Source organism: Triticum aestivum, chromosome 5B, assembly GCF_018294505.1.
Source record: "Triticum aestivum cultivar Chinese Spring chromosome 5B, IWGSC CS RefSeq v2.1, whole genome shotgun sequence".
NCBI classification, from domain to species: domain Eukaryota; kingdom Viridiplantae; phylum Streptophyta; class Magnoliopsida; order Poales; family Poaceae; genus Triticum; species Triticum aestivum.
Window position 1 is genome coordinate 702,838,269 of NC_057807.1, and position 21,149 is coordinate 702,859,417.

General features: G+C 43.2%; 2 protein-coding genes across 2 annotated transcripts; one reads left to right on the plus strand and one right to left on the minus strand.

Annotated features, from left to right (window-relative positions):
- The first annotated feature begins 6,454 nt into the window (after positions 1-6,454).
- Positions 6,455-9,887, plus strand: LOC123117830 (putative receptor-like protein kinase At3g47110). The gene is made up of 2 exons (XM_044538505.1): positions 6,455-9,371; positions 9,499-9,887. The coding sequence occupies exons 1-2, from the start codon at positions 6,455-6,457 to the stop codon at positions 9,873-9,875; spliced, it is 3,294 nt and encodes a 1,097-aa protein (XP_044394440.1). The 3' UTR covers positions 9,876-9,887.
- Positions 9,888-14,161: 4,274 nt separating this feature from the next.
- On the minus strand, positions 14,162-20,477 carry LOC123114383 (putative disease resistance protein RGA3). Its single transcript, XM_044535828.1, has 3 exons — positions 19,568-20,477; positions 18,156-19,322; positions 14,162-17,584 (listed from the first exon to the last, which is right to left on the minus strand). Exons 1-3 carry the CDS (start codon positions 19,871-19,873, stop codon positions 14,756-14,758), a joined length of 4,302 nt encoding a protein of 1,433 aa, XP_044391763.1. The 5' UTR covers positions 19,874-20,477; the 3' UTR covers positions 14,162-14,755.
- Positions 20,478-21,149: the final 672 nt, after the last annotated feature.

The following is a 21,149-nucleotide window of genomic DNA, read 5'->3' on the forward strand; positions in this document are numbered from 1 at the left end:
GGGATCTCATGGCGGCCGTGATCCGTCGGCCGGTTGCCAGATCTGGATCGACCTGCGCTAGCTTCATTTCCTTCACCTTATCCCGCTTGATCTGGGCTTCGGTGTGGCCTTGCTCGCCGGATCCGGGTGGTGGGCAGTGACTGGATGGTGGGGCTCTTGGGATCGGGGGAGACCCTTGGCCGGTGACGGCGGCCACAACGATGACGACGCCGCGGCGCCGATCCACTCCTTGGAGTCTTCGTTGAGATCCCAGCAGGGATGGCGGCGGCCCGTGCACGAGAGATGGAGGTCTTCGATCAGATCTGGGTGAAAACCTGCTTTTGGCTATGGCCAAGGCCGGCGACGGCGACGCTGTCTGCGTCGTTTCCTTTCTGAAGGCATCGCCGTGGAGAAGTTCAAGGCCACTCTCTACTATCTCCGGGGGAACCCTAGATCAGTAGATCGGATGACGACGGCTCTATGGTGTCGTTTCCCCCTTGGGGGCATCATTCTTGGAGATGCACACGGGCTCGTGGGACCGGAGGACGGCGTCTTTGGTGGAGCGGTGCTTCATCTTCCACATTGATGGTGGCGGTTCTCGACGGTGTGGCGCTGTGGAGACTCGGTGTCTGATGCGCGGAGATGGACTCGCGCAGGAGGAGGAAGCTGTCTGGCGTCATGGTGGCGTTGATGGCAGAGAGGCCTGGCAAGGTTGATGCATCAACTATGCTCTGAAGATGGACCGAGGGATGATGGAGGTGACGGCCCTTGCAGCGTGCGGTCCTCATTGGGAGTGTGCCAGACCGGTGTGGGACCCAATCCAGGTAGTGGCTTGGACGGGACACCCGGCTTTAGATGTCAGGCTTTGGTGCGATGTCTGTTTGGTATTAGGCCCGGACATTCGGCACGCCTTCATCAAGGGGATAGGAGTAGCAACGGTGTTGCCAAGATGGTGATTTTAGGCTTATTGATGTATCACCTTGTATTGTTTCTGTGGATAATTAATAATATGATTGCATGCATCGTCCAGATGCAGAGGCCGGGTACATCCTCCTTTTCTAAAAAAAAAGTAGTAGTTAGTTAGCATGTCCATAGAGCAAAGGGAGGCGCGGTTACGCGAAAAAATCAAGAACAATTTGTCTAAGGCTTTGATCTATCTCTTACGCCTGTGTTTGTTTATGGAGCCGGCCGGCCGGGAAGAGCCAGGAAACAACTGGGTGGTGCGTACGTGCGTGCTAAGGACAACCAGTAAACATCGATGGACGGCATGTGCAGAAGGAGGCAATTGGTGCTGCGAGTCTTAAGCGAATTAAATAAGAACAATCCCATGCAAATGAAGAGGACTAAAGCAGGCAAGAGATTCCTTTGGCTGAGCTAACGAATAGCTACCTAGCCAGTGCTTTTGTCCCTGTGACATGAAGAGAGCCTCGGTATGCAGTGTAGTAGGAGTACTTAATAATACACATTAGGTGGGCATTGTAAGCTAGCTAGCTGTGAGGTTTTGTTGGCTCACTTAATTAATCACGATGGGTCGATGATGATATTTTGCGAGTACTAGTAGTTACTCGCTCCGTTCCAAATTACTCGTCGTGGTTGTAGTTCAAACTTGAACTACAACCACGACGAGTAATTTGGAACGGAGGGAGTAGTTAGCATGTCCATTAAGCAAAGTGAGACACGGTGAGCGATCCTATCTCTTACGCCTGTGTTTGTTTATGGAGCCGGCCGGCCGGCCGGAAAGAGCCACGAAACAACTGGGTGGTGCGTCACCAGGAAACAACTTACCTGAGAGCTTTGATCCTATCTCTTACGCCTGCGTTGTTTGTTTTTATGGAGCCGGCCGGCCGGAATGAGCCACGAAACTGTGTGTTGCCTGCTGAGTATTGCAAGGCTCACCTAACCTGTAAATCTGTAACGATCGATGGACGGCATGTGCAAAAGGAGGCAATTGGTGCTGCGAGTCTCAAGCGAATTAAATATGAACAAATATCGTGTCACGAGTGTACTCAATCGATGGTCGTGCTAATCCTCCAAATGACCCTGCGTACTTGATTCCTATATAAGTTTCATTTTTGAAGATGGTGTCCTAATCAGTGTAAGGAAATTGAGAAGCAAATGTAAATTCCAGGTCACCATTTGTTGGCATGCAGAATTGTGTATGTATAGATGTCGATTTATAGGCCTACAGGGGGTGCTGTGCCATGTCGTAGCTGGAGATCTCGTCGATTGACCATGGTGATCCAACACTTGGTGTTTGCGTCTGTCATGTCACCATATATAGGACCCATCCTATTTGATTCAGCAAATCAGCAACGAGTATTCGAATCGCAGTGGCTAATAAATTACAGCCAGTGAAAAGGCAAGAAGTGCTAACAAATTTCAAGGCCCTATTAAGAATCCAAAAACAGAAAACCCTTGTAATGTGTCCTTAAACTGAACCCCACGCTCTGAATAGTAGGAGCAGTCTTGTTCAGGTATTTGGAGAGAGATTTAAGATTTAGGGTCATGGCAGTTAAGGGGTAGATGATCATAAATCGAAGAAGAATATTTAAGCATATATGCTGGCCACAGAGCAGCGTGTATATGGCACAGCAGCATCCAAGCAGCATGATTTTGTCACTGAGCTCTTTCAGCATTCAGCTTTCACCACAACTAGTACTTCCATCAAAGTAGGATCATTCGGAATATATCTTTCTCAGAACAAGGAGAAACGTTCAACCGAGTGTGCCAACATTACGTTTCCATCATCGAGTATATTTGGCATAATTAATCCCATAACTGTAACTGAATATTAGGTCTTAATTACCAAAATTACATTACCGGAATACATGCAATACCATTGCTCAACAGAGATGAACCTTTTTCTGAAAAAACAGAAATACCACGATCCTGAATGCAAATAGAGCTTGAGTCTCAATCATCAAAAAGTACCCAATGGGAATGACCAAACGCAAATAGAGCTTGAGTCTCAATCATCAAAAAGTACCCAATGGGAATGACCAAACACACCATGCACGTAGCAAGTACTAAACCGAAGCACTCTTTCGGGGCTAGCCCTGTTTGATCTTATAATTTTCATCTTCTAATCTGGATGTAGGTGACATCAATCCCAAGCACTCAACACTACTGGAATCATCACAGACGCAGGTGCACTCGGCAAAGGCCACCCGGCGTACACCTCTCAGTCAAATAGGAATTTTCCGAGAGCCATCCGTCGGACACTCAGCAAACATTTTGCCGAGAGCCAAATAGCCCCTCTCGGCAAAATAAAATAACTTCACGGCCGCTGGTTCTGTCAGCTCTTTGCCGAGAGCCACTCTCGGCGTAACTGCCACAGCCAAGGTCCAGAACCTCCCAGCGCATGACCCTTTGCCGAGAGCGGCTCTCGGTAATGTTTCCTTCCCAGTTCTGATTCATCAGCTTTTCACTCGGATCGCTGCAGCAAAAACAAATATACAATACACAAACTTGCATTTGAAGTCACAAAGGTTAACAACAAACTCACATAAGCATTATAGAAATAGTTCACACAAGCTTCATTTGAAATCACAAAGTAGCTCTTTAGTACAAGTGCCTACTTACTAAACAACAAAGTGGTCAATTCATGTCTACATGCGACCACATGATAAAAGCAACACCACAATTATAACAAACTAAACGAGAATTATCAAGTTCTTCAATCCACTGAACCTGATAAGCCGTTTCTGGCTTGCACCATTACCTAATTCAGTTTTTCTCTTCTGGTAAAGCACATATTGATTGTAATGATACTCTGTCTTCTCTCTGCTATTGAACGAGTCATGGGAGCTGCCTTCGTAACGAAGCACTTGTTCATTGCATTCAGACCATGAATCGTAGACTCCTGGACACCTACCTGTGTACACCGCATACCATTTCATTTACAAAGAAAGAGAAAAAGAGGCAGAGAAATAATGCAAGGTTAAAGAGCACATCATACATAATCCACGTAAGCATTCATCACTCATACAATCAAAATCATCACAAGTGGCCATCCAAGTCCATATTAGCAGCTACACAGCTATATCACTAAATCAACGTCAAACTATCTAGGTGACTACTCCGAGTTGTAGTCGGGAATGATGGTTGGTGGACTCAATGGCACCGGGTTGTCCCTCTCCTTACGTGGTGGGGCCTTGCCGTCCTTAGCTGGCGGATTCTTCTTGGCCAGATCCTCAAAATACTTTATTAGGATCAGCTGCGGGTTCTTCTCAATGAGTGCCGCCAAGCGGTCCTCGGCGCGCTTCTCCTTGACTGCGGAGTTGACCCTAATGGAAGCTGCATCGTCGGAGGAAGCCATAGCCACGAAATTGATCGGTGCTAACACCTTTCATCACACAATGAAAAATAACATAAGAATCGAACATCAAAGATTACTTCTAAGCAAATTAATCATGGCGACACGCTGACGGATATTTTGACTTTCGGTGATGGTCGAGCTGGGCTAGTCCATCGTGCGTGACAAAGGTATATCACAGGACGACGAACTAGCCCAGATCGATCGCCATCTTCAAAAGTCAATTTTCTTCCTCCAAGAACAACTCTCATTGACACTCTCTCACGTATATATGGTGGACATTCTCTCTGGTGGTGGTATATATATGGTGGACACTCTCTCACGGGTATTTCGACTTTTGATGATGGTCGAGCTGGGCCAGTCCATCGTGCGTGACAAAGGTATATCACAGGACGAAATGGCCCAGATCGACCACCATCATCAAAAGTCGATTTTCTTCCTCCAAGAACAACTCTTATCGACTGTTGTATAGCAGGAGGAGCAGAGGAGGACCGACCCCCTACGGCAGTGGGATGAGGGAGCCACTTAAGTTGCTCTTAGTTGCAGGTCAGCTTTGGTGGACTGGCTCAACTCTCAGATTTTTCCTCGCGGGCTACGCGGTAGCTGGTGATGAGTGGCTGTACGTGAATTAATTAGGAGCTAGATGTATACTGCTTTAGAAAACGATTTGCGTGGAAAAGTAAGGAAATTTCAATGCAGCAAGATGTCAAGTCCCGAAATATAACGAAATTTAAGCTGGCAGGGGATTGAATTCACATGCTTTCCCACCAAAGGAAACATGCATCTTTCCTGCATTTAATGATCGAGGCGCTTGTATGACCATGTGATGGCGACAGAGAAGAGTCTTCTCCGATCGAATGATCCAGGATACACATTTTATGTGGTTAATGTGCCGAAGAGCTTAGAATTCATCGACAAATCCCCCACGGACATGCTCTTCCCGCGGTTTGATCACATCTTCGAGATGTATTGCATGAGTCGGCTCGATTTTATGTTCATCCGCCTTTTTGCGCTGCATCTAATCTACATGGTCAAAAAAGAGAAAATCTCAAAAATCACGCCAGTGCTACTACTATAAAGTTAGTCGTAGCGCGGCTACCCGCGCTACTACTAGCCTTTTACCCCGCGTCAGTAATAGGGGTTTTCCTACCAGTGTCATGGCCATGATCGCAGAGAAACTGGGCTTCGTCGATGATGAGAGGGCGTTGTACGATTCTGTTTGCAGCGCCCGTACAATCCGCTGCAAGCGGTTGCCACAGCGTGTCAACGAGGCAGCGCGTGGCCGTCTATTCACGGAGATTGTGCTGGAGGCGGACACGGAGGTGGCGTAGGTGGTGGCGGACGGGAACGTTGACAACGTCAGTAGCTCTGCGTCATTCATGTTGGGCCGCACCGACTACGTGTCCGGACCGTCCGGTTCGATGGTCGACTCACCTCCATCGGCGCCGTCGACAGCCAGGAGGGGGACTCCGACAAGAGATCAGGGTCAGTTACTCTTGCTATGTTAAAAACAACCTAAATATTAATGAAAATGTCGTTTTCACTTTTACTTAGTGTACCGGGTTGAATAACGGGCTCCCCTAAAATTATCCACGGACACGTTTGAACATGCCCGTGGATATTTTGATGTATAGCGTTGGAGTTGCCCTTATTCTTGATGGACTAGCTCAACTCAACGGTGTGCATTATTTTCACTCGTAGCCTGTAGGTGAATTAATTACGAGTTAGATGTATACTGCTTCAGTGCTTGTAATCGTCGCTAGATGGTCTACGGATTTGGATGTAATTTTTATTATTTCTAGTGTTCTTTGTATTGCCATTATTGAAAATGTATAGATCGGAAGTTTTCTTTTTTTTTAAATGTATACTGATTTAGAGAATGAGTTGCGTTGAAAAGCAAGGAAAACTCAATGCAGTCCACGAAACATAACGAAGAAACCCAGGAAAAGAAAGAAAACTTCGAGGGTATGGGAGTCGTTTACGCTTTCTTCCCTGCATCTTTAATTTATTGATCCACAAGTCTTGTTGCGAAGTTGACGTATTGGTTATTTCTTTTGACGTATCTCAATGAAGTCTACAGAAACCCTATATAAATTCACCACTACTCCAGCTGTTCAATGCACACACACGGCTTCACAAACAACCCAGCCACCTAGCTCAATGGCCGCTCAATCCATGTCCGCACGTATCCCTATCTTCACACTCATACTACTCTCAGCCGTCTCGGCTTCTTCTTCCAGTCCGACCACCAACAGCAACGGGAGCGACACCGACCTTGCCGCGCTGCTGGCTTTTAAAGCCCAGCTCGCCGATCCTCTCCGCATCCTTGCCACCAACTGGACCACCGGCACGTCTTTCTGCCATTGGATTGGTGTTTCATGCAGTCGGCGAAGGCAACGTGTCACTGCTCTATCGTTCAACGGCATGCCTCTCGTTGGCTCTTTGGCACCTCATGTTGGTAACCTCTCTTTTCTCTCTGTCCTCAATCTCACCCGCACCAATCTCACGGGCTCCATTCCAGCCGAACTTGGTAGGCTACATCGTCTTATGCATCTCCGTCTCTCAAGTAATAGCCTGTCGAATGCTATACCTACTTCCCTAGGGAACCTCACAAGGCTCGAGTACCTTGGTCTATCTCTGAACCAACTCTCAGGCCAGATCCCTTTTGAGATGTTGTTGCATATGCACAACCTTAAGGTGATTGCTCTGGCCGCAAATGACTTGACTGGTCAAATTCCACCACATTTGTTCAATAACACGCCTTCCTTGACGGTCATCGATTTTGGAAATAATAGCCTGTCAGGTCCTATACCAAACACCATTGCATCTCTATCCATGCTTCAGTTCTTCAGCCTACAAATTAATCAATTCTCTGGCCTGGTGCCACAAGCCATTTACAACATGTCTAGCCTACAAAGCATGATACTCACAGGAAATGGTAACTTAACTGGAATGTTTCCGAGGAATCAAAGTTTCAACCTCCCAATGTTGCAACGCTTTTCGCTTGATGATAACAACTTTTATGGTCAATTTCCGGTAGGGCTTGCATCATGCCAGAACCTGCAGGTAATTGATCTGGGTAGAAATTCCTTTGTGGATGTTTTGCCAACATGGTTAGCCAATTTGCCATACCTTGAAATACTATTCTTGGGTTTTAGTGGCCTTATTGGTTCAATCCCAGATGCTCTTAGCAATATCACCAGTCTTACTGATCTGGACATCTCAAACGGAAACCTCACAGGAGAGATTCCACCAGAATTAGGTCTTATGCATGAACTCTCGTATATGTACCTTGGAGGCAATCAATTGACTGGTAAAATTCCAGCTTCCTTTGGCAACCTGTCCAATTTGTATTTCCTTTCTTTGGAAAGTAATCAGTTGTCCAGTCTAGTACCAACAACAATTGGAGAAAATTCGGCTCTAGTCACGCTTGATTTGTCAGGAAACAATTTAGAGGGAAACATAGACTTCTTATCAGCTCTTTCCAAGTGCAGAGAACTCCAACTCCTTGTGATACAATCTAATTATTTCACAGGCGTCCTCCATGGCCATGTGGGGAACCTTAGTTCACAGCTAATCACTTTTACTGCAGGTTACAACAAGTTAACTGGTGGAATTCCAACAACAATTTCAAACTTAACTAACCTTCAATGGATAGATCTTAGTAACAACTTCTTCACCGAGCCAATCTCAGAATCCATCGGTATGTTGGAAAATCTGGTATGGCTCGATATCTCTTACAATGAAATGTTAGGCCCTATCCCAACACAAATAGGTATGCTTGGGAGACTACAACGTTTGTTTCTCCAAGGAAACAAAATTTTAGGCTCCATACCAAATAACTTTGGTAATCTAAGTTCGTTAGAATACATCGACTTGTCCAGTAACAATTTAAATTCCATGATACCCGCGAGCTTTTTCCACCTAGATAAACTTATCAAACTAGATTTTTCTCATAATTCCTTTGTTGGTGCATTACCAGTTGATGTTTCTGGTCTAAGACAAACAAATTACATGGACGTTTCTTCCAACTTCTTGATTGGAAGCATCCCAAATTCATTCGGACAACTTAATATGCTAACCTACCTAAATTTGTCACATAACTCTTTCAATAGCTCAATTCCTTCCCCTCTTGAAAAGCTAAAAAGTTTAGCATCATTAGACCTCTCATTTAACAATCTCTCTGGCACTATTCCCATGTTCCTTGCCAACTTGACCTACTTGACTACCTTGAACCTCTCATTCAATAGTCTAGAAGGCCAAATACCCGAGGGGGGTGTTTTCTCAAACCTCACCTCACAATCTTTGATTGGAAATATCGGGCTATGTGGGGACACACGCCTAAGATTTCCACCATGCCTCGACAGATCTCCCTCAAGTAAAAGGCACTTGCTTCAATTTCTACTCCCAATACTTGCATTAGCTTTCGCCATTGCCATTTTTGTATTCATATGGACTCGAAGGAAACTTAAGAAAGCAGATGGTGAAACTTCTGTTGATCCAACTAATGTCTTAGGACATCAGATTATCTCCTATCGTGAGCTTATTCGTGCCACTAATGATTTTAGTGAAGAAAACTTATTGGGATTCGGAAGCTTTGGAAAAGTATTTAAGGGTCAATTGAGCAATGGTTCGGTTGTGGCGATAAAAGTTATTGACATGCGGCTGGAGCATGCCATCCGAAGTTTTGATGCCGAGTGTCAAGTGCTTCGCATGGTGCGACACCGCAATCTGATAAAGATACTCAACACATGTTCCAACCTTGACTTCAGAGCACTAGTGCTTCAGTACATGCCCAATGGCAACTTAGAGATGCTCCTACACATGTCTCGGAGTACAAGGTGCTTGGGATTTCTTGAAAGACTAAGCATCATGCTCGATGTGTCGATGGCAATGAATTATCTACACCACGAGCACTACGAGCTTATATTGCATTGTGACCTAAAGCCTAGCAATGTGCTGTTTGATGAGGAGATGACGGCGCATGTGGCAGACTTTGGGATTGCAAGATTGCTTCTAGATGACAGCTCCATGATAAGTGAAAGCATGCCTGGAACAGTTGGGTACATGGCACCAGGTACTAAATTAGCTAGCACTTATTATCTTTCTCAACCAAGCACTTGTTAAAACCGTTGATAAAATATATGGATTCACTCAAAACAACAAGGATAAGGTTTAATTTCCATTTATATTTTGTTGAGCAGAGTATGGGTCGCTTGGAAAAGCATCAAGGAAGAGCGATGTGTTTAGTTATGGAATCATGATCCTTGAGGTCTTCACTAGAAGGAGACCCACTGATGCTACATTCGGTGCACAACTAAACCTTAGGCAATGGGTTCATCGTGCATTTCCCGCAGAGCTTGTCCAGGTCATTGATGGCCAGCTACTGCAAGACTCCTCTCTTTCTAGTTGCGGCTTGGACAATGGCTTTCTTGAGTCGGTATTTGAGCTAGGTTTGGTCTGTACCAGTGACTCGCCTAACCAGAGGATGACTATGCATGATGTGGTTGTGGCGCTGAAGAAGATCAAAGCCGAGTACACCAAACATGCAACAAAGATGTCACCTTATGCTACACAATGATCCCTCCCTCACGCCAGCTTTCATCTCATATATAACTATGTATGGACCAATGTATCCATTCCTGTGCATTTAGAACAATCACAAGCCTTTTGAGATGGGCAGGGAGGAATGATTGTTCGGTTGTATTGTACACTTGGCATGTATAGTTGTTTAATCATGGCTTTCTTCTGGCCGTGTTGCTATGTCTGCCACGTCTGTGTTGCAAGGCTTGCCACTTTCTTGTTGCTAGATAGTGTGCAGGCTTTCGTCCAATCATCGGGTAATTCCTGGGCATGCGGTGCATTTCGTTCTAGTCACATCGCTCCACTTCGAACTCTGTTGCTATGCTCGCCGCGTGGTACACCCATCGGCAAGGTGATGATTGAGAACGAATGATTGATGCGCCTGTGACCTAGGAAAGGATGAGGATCCGCAAAAATCAATTTTTTTAACTTTGTCAAGGGGGATCCCTACCTTTATATTGATCTCACAAAAGAAATTGAACTGGTTTATGTGGGAATCCAGGTTGAAAGCCGTGATCCAGTTCTGCGCATGACCATCTCTTCATGTTCTGCGCAGGGAAGACAGTAATATGCTCTTATATTCAGTGGAATATGAGAAATTTAGCCCTTAATTATTCAATGGCATGGAAATAAATTTCTCGAGTACAAAATGGAATTTGCGTCTATCATCTAGGTACTGTAGAACTGTAACCGATGTCATCTTCCCAGCGCCAGGCATAAATGTTAACAGTGACGGTGAAGAAAGTTCTGCACTCGACTAGCCAGCAGATACAGCTGCAGATATTTGCTATTGATGGACTGTATTGGACTGCATGTCTACATTCGACTTCTCACTGGAATTCTATGTCGAACCTGCCTGTATCTTGAATTGTATGCTCATTTTGATTGAGTATAACAATTCCAATTCACATACTCCCTCCGTCCGGAAATACTCGTCGGAGGAATGGATGTACCTAGATGTATTTTAGTTCTAGATACATTCATTTTTATGCATTTTTTCGACAAGTATTTCCGGACGGAGGGAGTATTATTTTGATTGAATATTTTTTAAATCACAAAAAAAAATTGAAAACACAAATAATTTTAATAATGTCCGTATGCTATTTTAAAAAACTATTAAGAGGTAAAGAAAAAAATATTTCGAAATGTTGTAAATATATATATTTTTAGACATTTTATTATTTGGAAAATATTTCGAAATATGCTAAATATATATTTCAAATATTGTAATAGTGGGGCTTGCATTTCTCTAAGGCGAGATATCAATGAAACAAGATGGATATTATATTCCAATTGTTATAGAGCTAATTTAGACATGATACTAACATGGGTGAGCAAATTTTACAGAAACAGGGCCCACAAAGTAATGTCCGTGATTCAAAAGTAGTACATGTCTAGACAAAATGATTCATGTGGTGGAAGGTTAGCATTATAAAAAATATGGTTTCTAGGAAAAGTGAAACATTGTAAGAAACTGCTTCATTTGTAAGAAACAATCTGTATAACCTGGAATTTAGCGAAATGAATGTGAGGGTGAGATTCCTAGACAAATTCAAAGTTCGTAGTGCGAGCGGGTCTTCTTCAGTGCTTTTGAATTGTCCTAATTAGGAAACAACATGCAGATTAATGGCCTTTAAATATGACACAGACGACTATGATCCTTGTGCGGTTGGCCCAAACCAGTATGAACCCACGCGCGTACCCTGCAGGTGCAGATGACTGACGCCGGCTGCGAGGGTTTGGCTCACAAGCGGAGCAGAGGAAACAGAGCAGTAAAGCAGAGCTGCTGAGGAAAATAAACACAGTAGTAAAGCAGAGGAGAAAAATACAGAGTAGTAAAACTGCGTATGTGCCTTTTCGCAATTAACTGCTAACTAAGTACGTACTTACTTTGGGTTATAAATGGCCAACTCAACAGCCGAATATATCCAATGAAGCGTCACTGAATTTGGTCAGAGCACAGCATAGCTTGGCAACAGTTGCAAGCAAACTGTAACTCGACTCTGCACTTGCTCCACCACACAACCCATTCACACTCCGGCGACAGGCACACAACTGATGCGCGCCGTTACCAGAATACTAGTACAACAAGTTTGATGCCATGCAGGGGCGGATCGCCGTGCAGCCGGAGTATCACCGAGGGGGATAGAACCCATGGGATGACGGCCAGAACGGTGATTTCTGCTCTTCCAGATGACCAATGGGATGAGGACAACACTGCCAGCCTGAACACTTGAATGTAGTGACGCAGCAAGCACCGTGCAGATATGTGTTCCATGAATGGACACAGATCCCATCTACTCCCTCTGTTCCTAAATATAGGTCTTTGTAGAGATCCCACAAGATGGACTACAAACGAAGCAAAATGAATGAATCTAAACTTGAAATGCATCTATATACATCTGTATGTGGTTTATAGTGGAATTTCTACAAAGTCTTACATTTAGGAACGGAGGGAGTACTAACTAAGCCTGAATATATACAAAAATCATGAATGGTAACACAGAGCATACGTATGATTGAGTTCCACGGTCGATCTGATCACGGCATAACAATTCTATCACAACTTTTTCTGCAACAAGTGTAATCAAACACAGTGCATTTGTCCACACAAAAGATTCCCGGATGCATAAAGCTACTGTATAAATGAATGAAGAACATAGTATGTATCCAGACTCTGAGTTCCGACAGGGATAACCATAATTACTAGCAGTAACAGAGCTTAAATCTGAATTATCAAAGTAAGTAATAGAGGCAATCAAATACAGTGTATGTAGCAAGTAAAAGCAACTTCAGTTGAGGGACGCTCAAGATCACTTGCTTTCTAGGAGTTGTCTCTGTTTCAGCTTCAGTATTTCATGTGGTTGCCCGAAGATGCAAGCAAATAATTTCATGTTTTTCTTTACTGGCTTTATCGGTTTTCTTTTGGGTTTTTTCATTTTCCATTTTTCTCCTTATATCTTGTCGTTTCCTTTTTTGAAATCGCTGAACTTTTTTAATCGTCTCGGTTTAGTGCAGGAGCAATTCTTTTACATGTAATGAGCATTTTTCTAAAATTTCCATGAAGAAATTTTTATATTTTCATGAACATTTTTTAGACATGTGAACATTTGTTTAATGGCCCGAAGATTTTTTTTATATGTTGTGAACATTCCAAGAAGTTGCATGAACAATTTTAACATTTCATGAACATATTTTTAAATGAGCAAACATTTTCAAATTTCATAAACAAGTTTTGAATGGTGCGGATTTTTATAAATTATGTAATTTTGCTTACATTTCACGAGTATTTTTTAAATATCAATGTTTCTAAAATATCAATGAGCACCATGTGAATTTTTTGTACATTTCATGAACAGTTTTTAATGCATGGTGAACATTTTTAAAACTAGCTAGCAAATTAGTTTTTCCAAGAAAAATCTAAGTAAAGTAAACTATGTATATATCTAGACATTTTTGTAACATATATAAAACTAAGAAAAAGGAAAACAAAAAGTAAGAAGAAACGCAAGCTAGCTCCACGCAGAGGCAGGCAAGCACAATGAGAAATCAGGAATGCACTGGGCTAGCCCATATAAGAAGTACCGGAGGCGGCGTGCCTTCAACTCATTCCGGTGCATGTAGTCGTCGCTAGATGGTCCACGAATATGGATGTAATTTTTCTTACTTAAGATGTTCTTAATTCTTGAATATTTCTTAATTCGTGAACATTTATTAAAATTTATGAATATTTTCTTAATTCACGAACATTTTCCGTATTCAATAGTAACATATTTCGAGTTCATGAACATTTTTTGATTTCACCGAATGTTTTAAAATTCACAAAAAAGCCAACCTATTTTTTCCCCCTGAGACAAGGACCTGTAACAGATGAAAAAAAATCGAGCACGAAAAACAACAGCCAACAGCGAGCGACGAACCAGCGAACGGGCGAGCAGCTGGGCCGTGGCCAGGCGGCGCCCCCCTGTGCGCTATAGCAGCACGTCGGCGCGGCCCATACAAAAAAAGCACGTCGGCGCTGACGAGGAGTTCCCAAGATTATTGGTGGTGGTTTGGGGATGGCCGTCGCAGTTCAGAAATACGAGTTCCACAGCAGCACCACCAGTTACTCGCCATCATATACTGTTAATTCATCTTCAGTTTCATATACTGTTACTTTATGATGCAGCAGCAATCATGCTTCCAGGACATGTAAACCTGATCATTCCCAGCATCATTTTACATACATATAAACCAGAATAAACGACAGCAATTCAACTTGCTAAGACACACATGTACCAAGCAGCAAATAAGAAAGCAAGCGAGAATCAGCATTACATTTCCATCATCAGGAAATATTCAGCAGAAATAATTCTGAATTCAAATAGAGATTACAAGAGTGAATAAACGAAAAAAAAATACAAGTTTTTCAACGAAAATACACCGTTGAATCCCAATGCAAACAGTTCTTAATCACCAAAGGTAAACAACGGAGGCAATCAGACGCAATGAATGTAGTAAGTAGAAACTGAGGCCACCCTCTTTCTGCTTCTAGTCTTGAAGCGCAAGAGATATTAGCACCAGACCTTTTTCAGTATGACAATAATTCCAGGCAATGTAGCTAGCCAGCCACACATCATCCTGGGTCGGTAAAACTAAAATGGTACAACATGTGAATTTGACAAGCATTTCAATTTTTGCATGTTATAATCCATCCAGGCCGCTTACCTCCTCTGCAGCTCCTAGGACCAACAGGACAACCTCCAACACAATTATGTAGTACGGAGTAGAGCACCATGCATGTAACCACCAGGAGCACAGATGACAAATTTTGTGCAAATTTCGTTGGGCGACAACGACCTTGAGCTCTGCATGAGACCAACAATTTTGTACAACAAATCAGCTGTATTCGACGGTTGGGATGTGACAAATCTTGCCAGCATCCTCCCCTTGGCAGCTAGCAATCAGACCTGGACATTCAACAATTCTGAGTAGCTTCAAAGCAGAGAGACTCCGTATGCTTTCAGGCAAACATGTCAGGTTGGGGCAAATGCTGATTAAAATTTCTTCTAGAGAAGTCAATTGTCCCAACCATCCTGGTAATGTCCCCAGGCCTTTGCACATTTTCAACCTCAGTTTTTTAAGGGCGGTGAGGTTCTTCATGCTTTCAGGCAAATACGTCAGGTTGCTGCAGTCGCCAATTGAAATTTCTTCTAGAGAAGTCATCTGTCCCAAGGATCCCGGTAATGTTTCCAGGCCTTTGCACTCTGTCAACGTCAATTTTCTAAGAGCGGTGAGGTTCTTCATGCTTTCAGGCAAAGATGACAGGTTGGGGCAATCGCTGATTTCAATTTCTTCTAGAGAAGTCAACTGTCCCAACGATCCTGGTAATATCATTAGGCCTTTGCACCCTATCAACTTTAGTTTTTTAAGAGCGGTGAGGTTCTTCATGCTTTCCGGCAAAGATGTCAGGTTGGGGCAACCACCGATTCCAATTTCTTCTAGAGAGCCGAGGTGGCCCAACCATACTGGGAGTGTCTCTAGCTCATTCAACGATACCAAATTTAGTTCAGTGAGAGAGGTGAAGCATTGTATGACCTCTGGCAAAGTCTTCAAGCCAGTGATAGATTTTACCTGAAATATCTCAAGGGTAGGAAAGTGTTGAAGTCTATCCCACTTGTCTTGAGAGTAACTACAGCTCTTTAGAGCCATCTCAGAAGGATGAATGGAAGATAAGAGCTTTCCAAATCCTCGCTCTGGCAAAACTGGTTCGCTGTTGCTCAAAAACCACTTCATACTTCTTGGGGGATATGGTAGGAACTTCAACTTTGGGCAGTCTGTTACATTCAAATGATGCAAATTAGGTATTAGAAACTCTTCGTTTTCTTTACATGACTCTGTTGTCCACCATTCCACCAAATTCTCCATCGACGCCAGTAGCAGTACTCTTAGTTTCTTACAAGGTCCGCTCTCTCCATAGAATTCCTTACCAATTTTCCTAATGTTGGGAATGTTCAACAGAAACAACCTTCTCAAATTTGGTAGTGCCCCTAATGGAGGAAGAAAATCACATGCTTCCAAACCATTCAGAGTCAGTTCACTGAGAAAAGGGATGTAGGACGAGATGTGAAGCATCCAGTTAGGGAATTCCATGCTCGTATACCCACATAGCCAAAAGTTATCAAGAGTCCTAGGAGGTACGAGCCTGTCCAGCACAGATTTACCTCCTTCATTTCCGAAGTGAAGTTTTAGTACTCGAATATTTGATTTATCACGCAGTTTGACTCTGTCTGCATCTTCTGGATGCCTGACATTCTGAAGGTCTTTAAGTATCAGCTCTGAACAAGTCAGTCCAACAAGATCCACTATACTGCTGCATCCTCTACTCTCTATCTCATGTACATAATGCCCTACTGTGCCCACAAAATTTAGACGCTTTCGAATGGCTTCAATCTTTTCAAGAAAATCAAAAGTTGCATAATCAATCACAAACTCGGTGAGACTAGTCATGTCACCAATGCTATAAGGGCAGTCATCCATAAGTATAAGGCCATTCATGTGAAGTATTTGAAGCTTCAGGTCGCCAAATGAGGAGGGGAGCTCCTTGAGTCTCAGACAATATGACAAATAGAGACACCTCAGCTTAAACAACTTGCATAGTGACTCTGGCAATTGTCGGAGTTTAGGACAGCTTGTTAGGTTCAAATATTCAAGCTCGATGAGGTGACCAAAACATTCAGGGAGTTGTTCGAGGTTATGGCAATCTGAAAGATCTAGGTATTTCAAATGATTAAGTTGGCAAAATGATCCTGGCAGCATTGAAACCTTGTAGCAACTAGACAGGTTCATGAACTCAAGTTTCTGAAGGTGGCTGAAATCAATTGGCAGGTTTTCTAGCTCATGGCAACTTGATAGGTTCAGATGCTCTAAACACGGTAAGCTTACATTGTCAGGTAGTTTGGTGAGCTTTGAGCAACCTGACAAGTTTAAGAATGAGAGTTTAGGAAGGCTACCAAATTTATCAGGCATCCTTTGAAGAGCACAACAATGTGACATGTCTAGGTGGTGTAAGTATGCAAGCTCACAAATTGATTCAGGCAACTCTTGGAGTATACAACACCCGGATAGATTGAGGAAAGAGAGTTGAGAGAGCTCCCCTAGTGATGCAGGTAGCTTACTGAGGCTATTACTACCAGATAGATCCAAATAGCAAAGTTTGCTGAGGCGACAAACATGGTCAGGCAAGGTTTCAAGCTTGGAATTGGACAGAATAAGAGTTTCCATGTTTTGAAGTGCATGAAAATACTTAGGAAGTGATGTTATTGTCAAGCCTGTTGCATCAAGATACCTAATTAGCTTCAATTGATTAATGGAAGATGGTAGCACCACGCTACTTGGAGCAGATTGGCCTTCAGCTGAATGTCCACTTAGGTCCAAGACACGTATGTACTTGGACCGAGAAAAAGCCTTTTTCGGGAGTTGCAGTCCCCCCAGATCCCTAAAGTGGAGGGATCTAAGCTTGCGTGGAATATATTTCAGAACCTCAAGATCATTCTTGAAGTTGGTTAACTGTGCATGTCGGCAGTAACGAGCTATGTTCCAAGTGGTGCTTTTGGTAGCATCTAGATCAATGAATTCATCAGTAACAATTATTGATGCAAGATCATGCACCAAATCATGCATGACGAGTTTCGAGGGAGCATTGAAATGCAACAGACTTGGATTAACCTGCGAAGGTAACTACTATCAGTATAGTATTGCAAAGAGAAATGTAATAACCGACTATAGGAAATATTAAAATGGAGTTAAGAGAAGAAACTAAGATCAGGTAAAATTGCATCTCCCCCAAAATATGTGGAGCCTCCAGATCAATTTTCTACACATGATTTTTTCACTATAAAACATGGATTTTATAAATTGTCTTTATGCCATGGATTGAGTCATAGATGATGAATAAATTTATTAAAATTTAGAATTTAACTTTGTGCCACATAATCTAGACAATGGAACTAGGAATGCAATGACAAGAAAGAATCTCAAACCAAAAGAATATATAAACCCAACATAGTCAAAACAACAGACCCAATAGAGTACAAAACTGAACACAATAATTTTAAATTCAGAAATAGATATGTTAAATCATTAATATAAATTAAAAATGGAATTGTAGGGCCTAATCTAGAACCATAATAGAGTAGAATCCATGAAAGTGTGTTCTTAGCTATAAAGTAAAAAAACAGAATAGTAAAACTAAACCAGCCATACAAGAGGAAGAGAAATAGTGTCTACAGGTACTAACCAAAGCAGACACCGGAGTCTGAAGAAAGGACATCCCCAGAAGGTAATTGATGCACCTTTGACCATCGTGCCTGGAATGAATGTATCCAAGAGCATTCCATTGCTGGATTAAGCGATTGATGTCCATGACAAAGCCCTTGGGGAAGGCTGCCAAGTACGTGAAACACATTTTGAATTCTAGTTTCATGTAGGTATAGCTCAGCAATAGCCTCTCTAATGTTTCTTTCTGATGTACTTCTTTCAAACCCAGATCAACCTTGGTGTCTCTTATATCTTCCCATGCCCCCACGGTCCTTTGCTCGGACATTACATGCCCAAGAGCATTCGCCACGAGAGGTAAGCCCCCACACTTCCCCGCAATTTGCTTTCCAATTTCTTCCAAGACACTGTGGTCATCATCAGGCCCAAATGCCCTTTGCTTCATTAATTCCCAACAGTCGCCAGGTTCTAAAACACCCAAATTTATTATGTCAGACTCGTGAACTGGGACAATTTTCCTCTCATTTGCAAGGAAACCAGTGCGCAATTGTTGCGCTACTCGTAGGTTTCGGGTAGTTACTATAATACGGCTACCCTTGCAGCCATGCTGTAACATCTGCTTCAACTTTTCAAGTTTATTTCCATCTTCCTCCCAGAGATCATCCAGAACAATCAAGTATCTTCTAGTAGCAAGTTCTTTTTTCAGATAAAACTGCAAATCGCAGTTGTCAAGGTTGACAGTGTTATTCATTATTCTTTTCAGGATTACACTCCCAATTTTGTTCAAATCAAACTGATTGGACACATTAAACCAGATTGAGACGTCAAAGATACTGACCCTCTTGTCTGCAAAAACTGATTCAACCAATGTTGTCTTACCTATGCCACCAAGGCCAACAACTGGAATGATGGGGATATCCTGGTTAGCTTCACTTGTCAGTAGCAGGCTGATTATCTTCTCCTTCTCGATATCCCTCCCCACCATTCCAGTTTTCGTGCCATCACCATAATAGGCTGCAAAAGTTTCATTGTTTCTGCTCTCTTCTCCCCGGGCTTCTTGACGCACAAGGTTGAGTTTCGTTCTCCCCTCCTTTTCAATTTCGTCTATTTTCTTCATCACGTTCTTCATCTTGTGGGGCATGATTATTCGTTGCAGGAGTTGATTGTTTCTGGAAAACCATAAGTTGAACTGCAAAAATAAAAATTGGAGTCAACTTCAGTCTCCAAGCATATCTTTTATCAGATTAGTTATAGACTCTCATGTCTCATCCACCGCACGGATGGAGAGGAAGGCTGCACATTAGTTACAAAAGAAAGGATAAAGATGGGCTATGGCATAATCAGACACACAAAGACATTTTCTCCAAACACGATAATCAAAGAATCAATATGTTTTTAGATTAGATAAAGAAGAATCAATATCTGAATGAATACCTTGGATTGGCTCTTCTTGATGAGCTCGTTAGCATCCAACTCATCAAGCACATCCTCGACGTCATAGGCGACGCGCTTAAATTTTGTAAGCCACCGCTGAAATACTCTTCCACCTTCTCCTACTTGACGCGACTTGTCGTCGGCATCAAGCAACACGGCCTCGAGATCTTTCATCTTGTCCTGCAGGTCTAACACGTCCTCCCTGTACCTCCACTGCAGAGTGATCTCCGACGCAGCATATTCACCAAGCTTGCTGACGATTTGTTTCCCCACGGCAGCAGCGATCACACCCCCCAGACTGCTCATGGCTGCTCTCCGGCGAAGCTATTGCTCTCTCTCTCCGAGGGCAATATTGCCGTGTTTGTAAATTGCAAGAGTGCTGAGCAGACACATATAAAGAGGATTGCTGTTTGAGGATTGGGTTGAAGAGGAAGGAAGCTTCGTGGCAGCTTCTTCCTGCCCACATCGTTGTCCCTATTTTGCTTTGATTGGCCTGGTCCATTTTGCCCCCATGGAGGAAAGCCAATGGAACCAAAGTTGAAAGACTCACCAGCCTCACTTTTCAAAAGCATAACATCATGGACTGGGGCATCATTCCTTTTTCAGTCCAGAGACACTGCATGTGTGTGTGTCCATCAGATCAACATAACACTGGCTGGTGTAAAGTGTAAACTAACTGCCACTTGCCGTGCTTGACGAATATATTGTGACAGTGTGATGTGCTCCTTTCACTATCATGCTTAAAGCAGAAACATAATTGTGAATTCTGGCTAATTCTCGAACCAGTTGATTTCATTTTCGATGCACAACATGAAGCAGTCCGTTGAAATTCTAGAAAGCTCTCTGCAAACACCGGCAGCAGAATGTGACGAAAAATAGTTCCATCTCTTCCCTCCTGAGCTGAAAGCCTGAAACTGTAATAATAAAAAACAAACCCAATATTTGTACTAATAACGAACATAAACACCGAAAGACATCACTGCTTAAAGACTCTGAATTTTGTCCCCCATAAATATGCTGGCTCCCAGATCCTTTAAAAAGGCACCAATAATGTCCTGCTGCAGGTGATGAATTTTGTAGCATGCAACTCCCAACTGAAAGAAACATGAGAGGCAAGAGGTATGAAAGATTTAACAGAAGCAGTAACAGAAAGAGAATGCTTGGCCCCTTTATTTCTTGGGGCAAGAAGCAGGCCCCAAAGTTGAAAGCACTCAAATTGCTACCACTGACGAATTAATCCCTGATTGATCTGATTGAGTTAAAACCACATGAGAGAGAAAGAGAGAGCGCGTTGAGAGAGAGAAAGCTGGGGTGGCGCGCGTCGCACCCATTCCGCTGCCGCCCCGAGTCGACAACCCAGACCGGAGGCCGCCCAGTTCACCGCCAGCCTCCGCTGTCGCCCACCTCTCTGTTTTTTTTTGAGGGATACGCCCATCTCTCTGCTTAGCCCAGGTCCGCCGCCGCGGCCGGTTCTTCCCCTAGCCCCGAGTCGACCAGATCTGAGGCCACTGCCGGGCAAGTCTGTCTGCCACCCGTTTTTCCTTTTTTTCTTTTCTTTTGCGTGGAATAAAAAATGTGACTC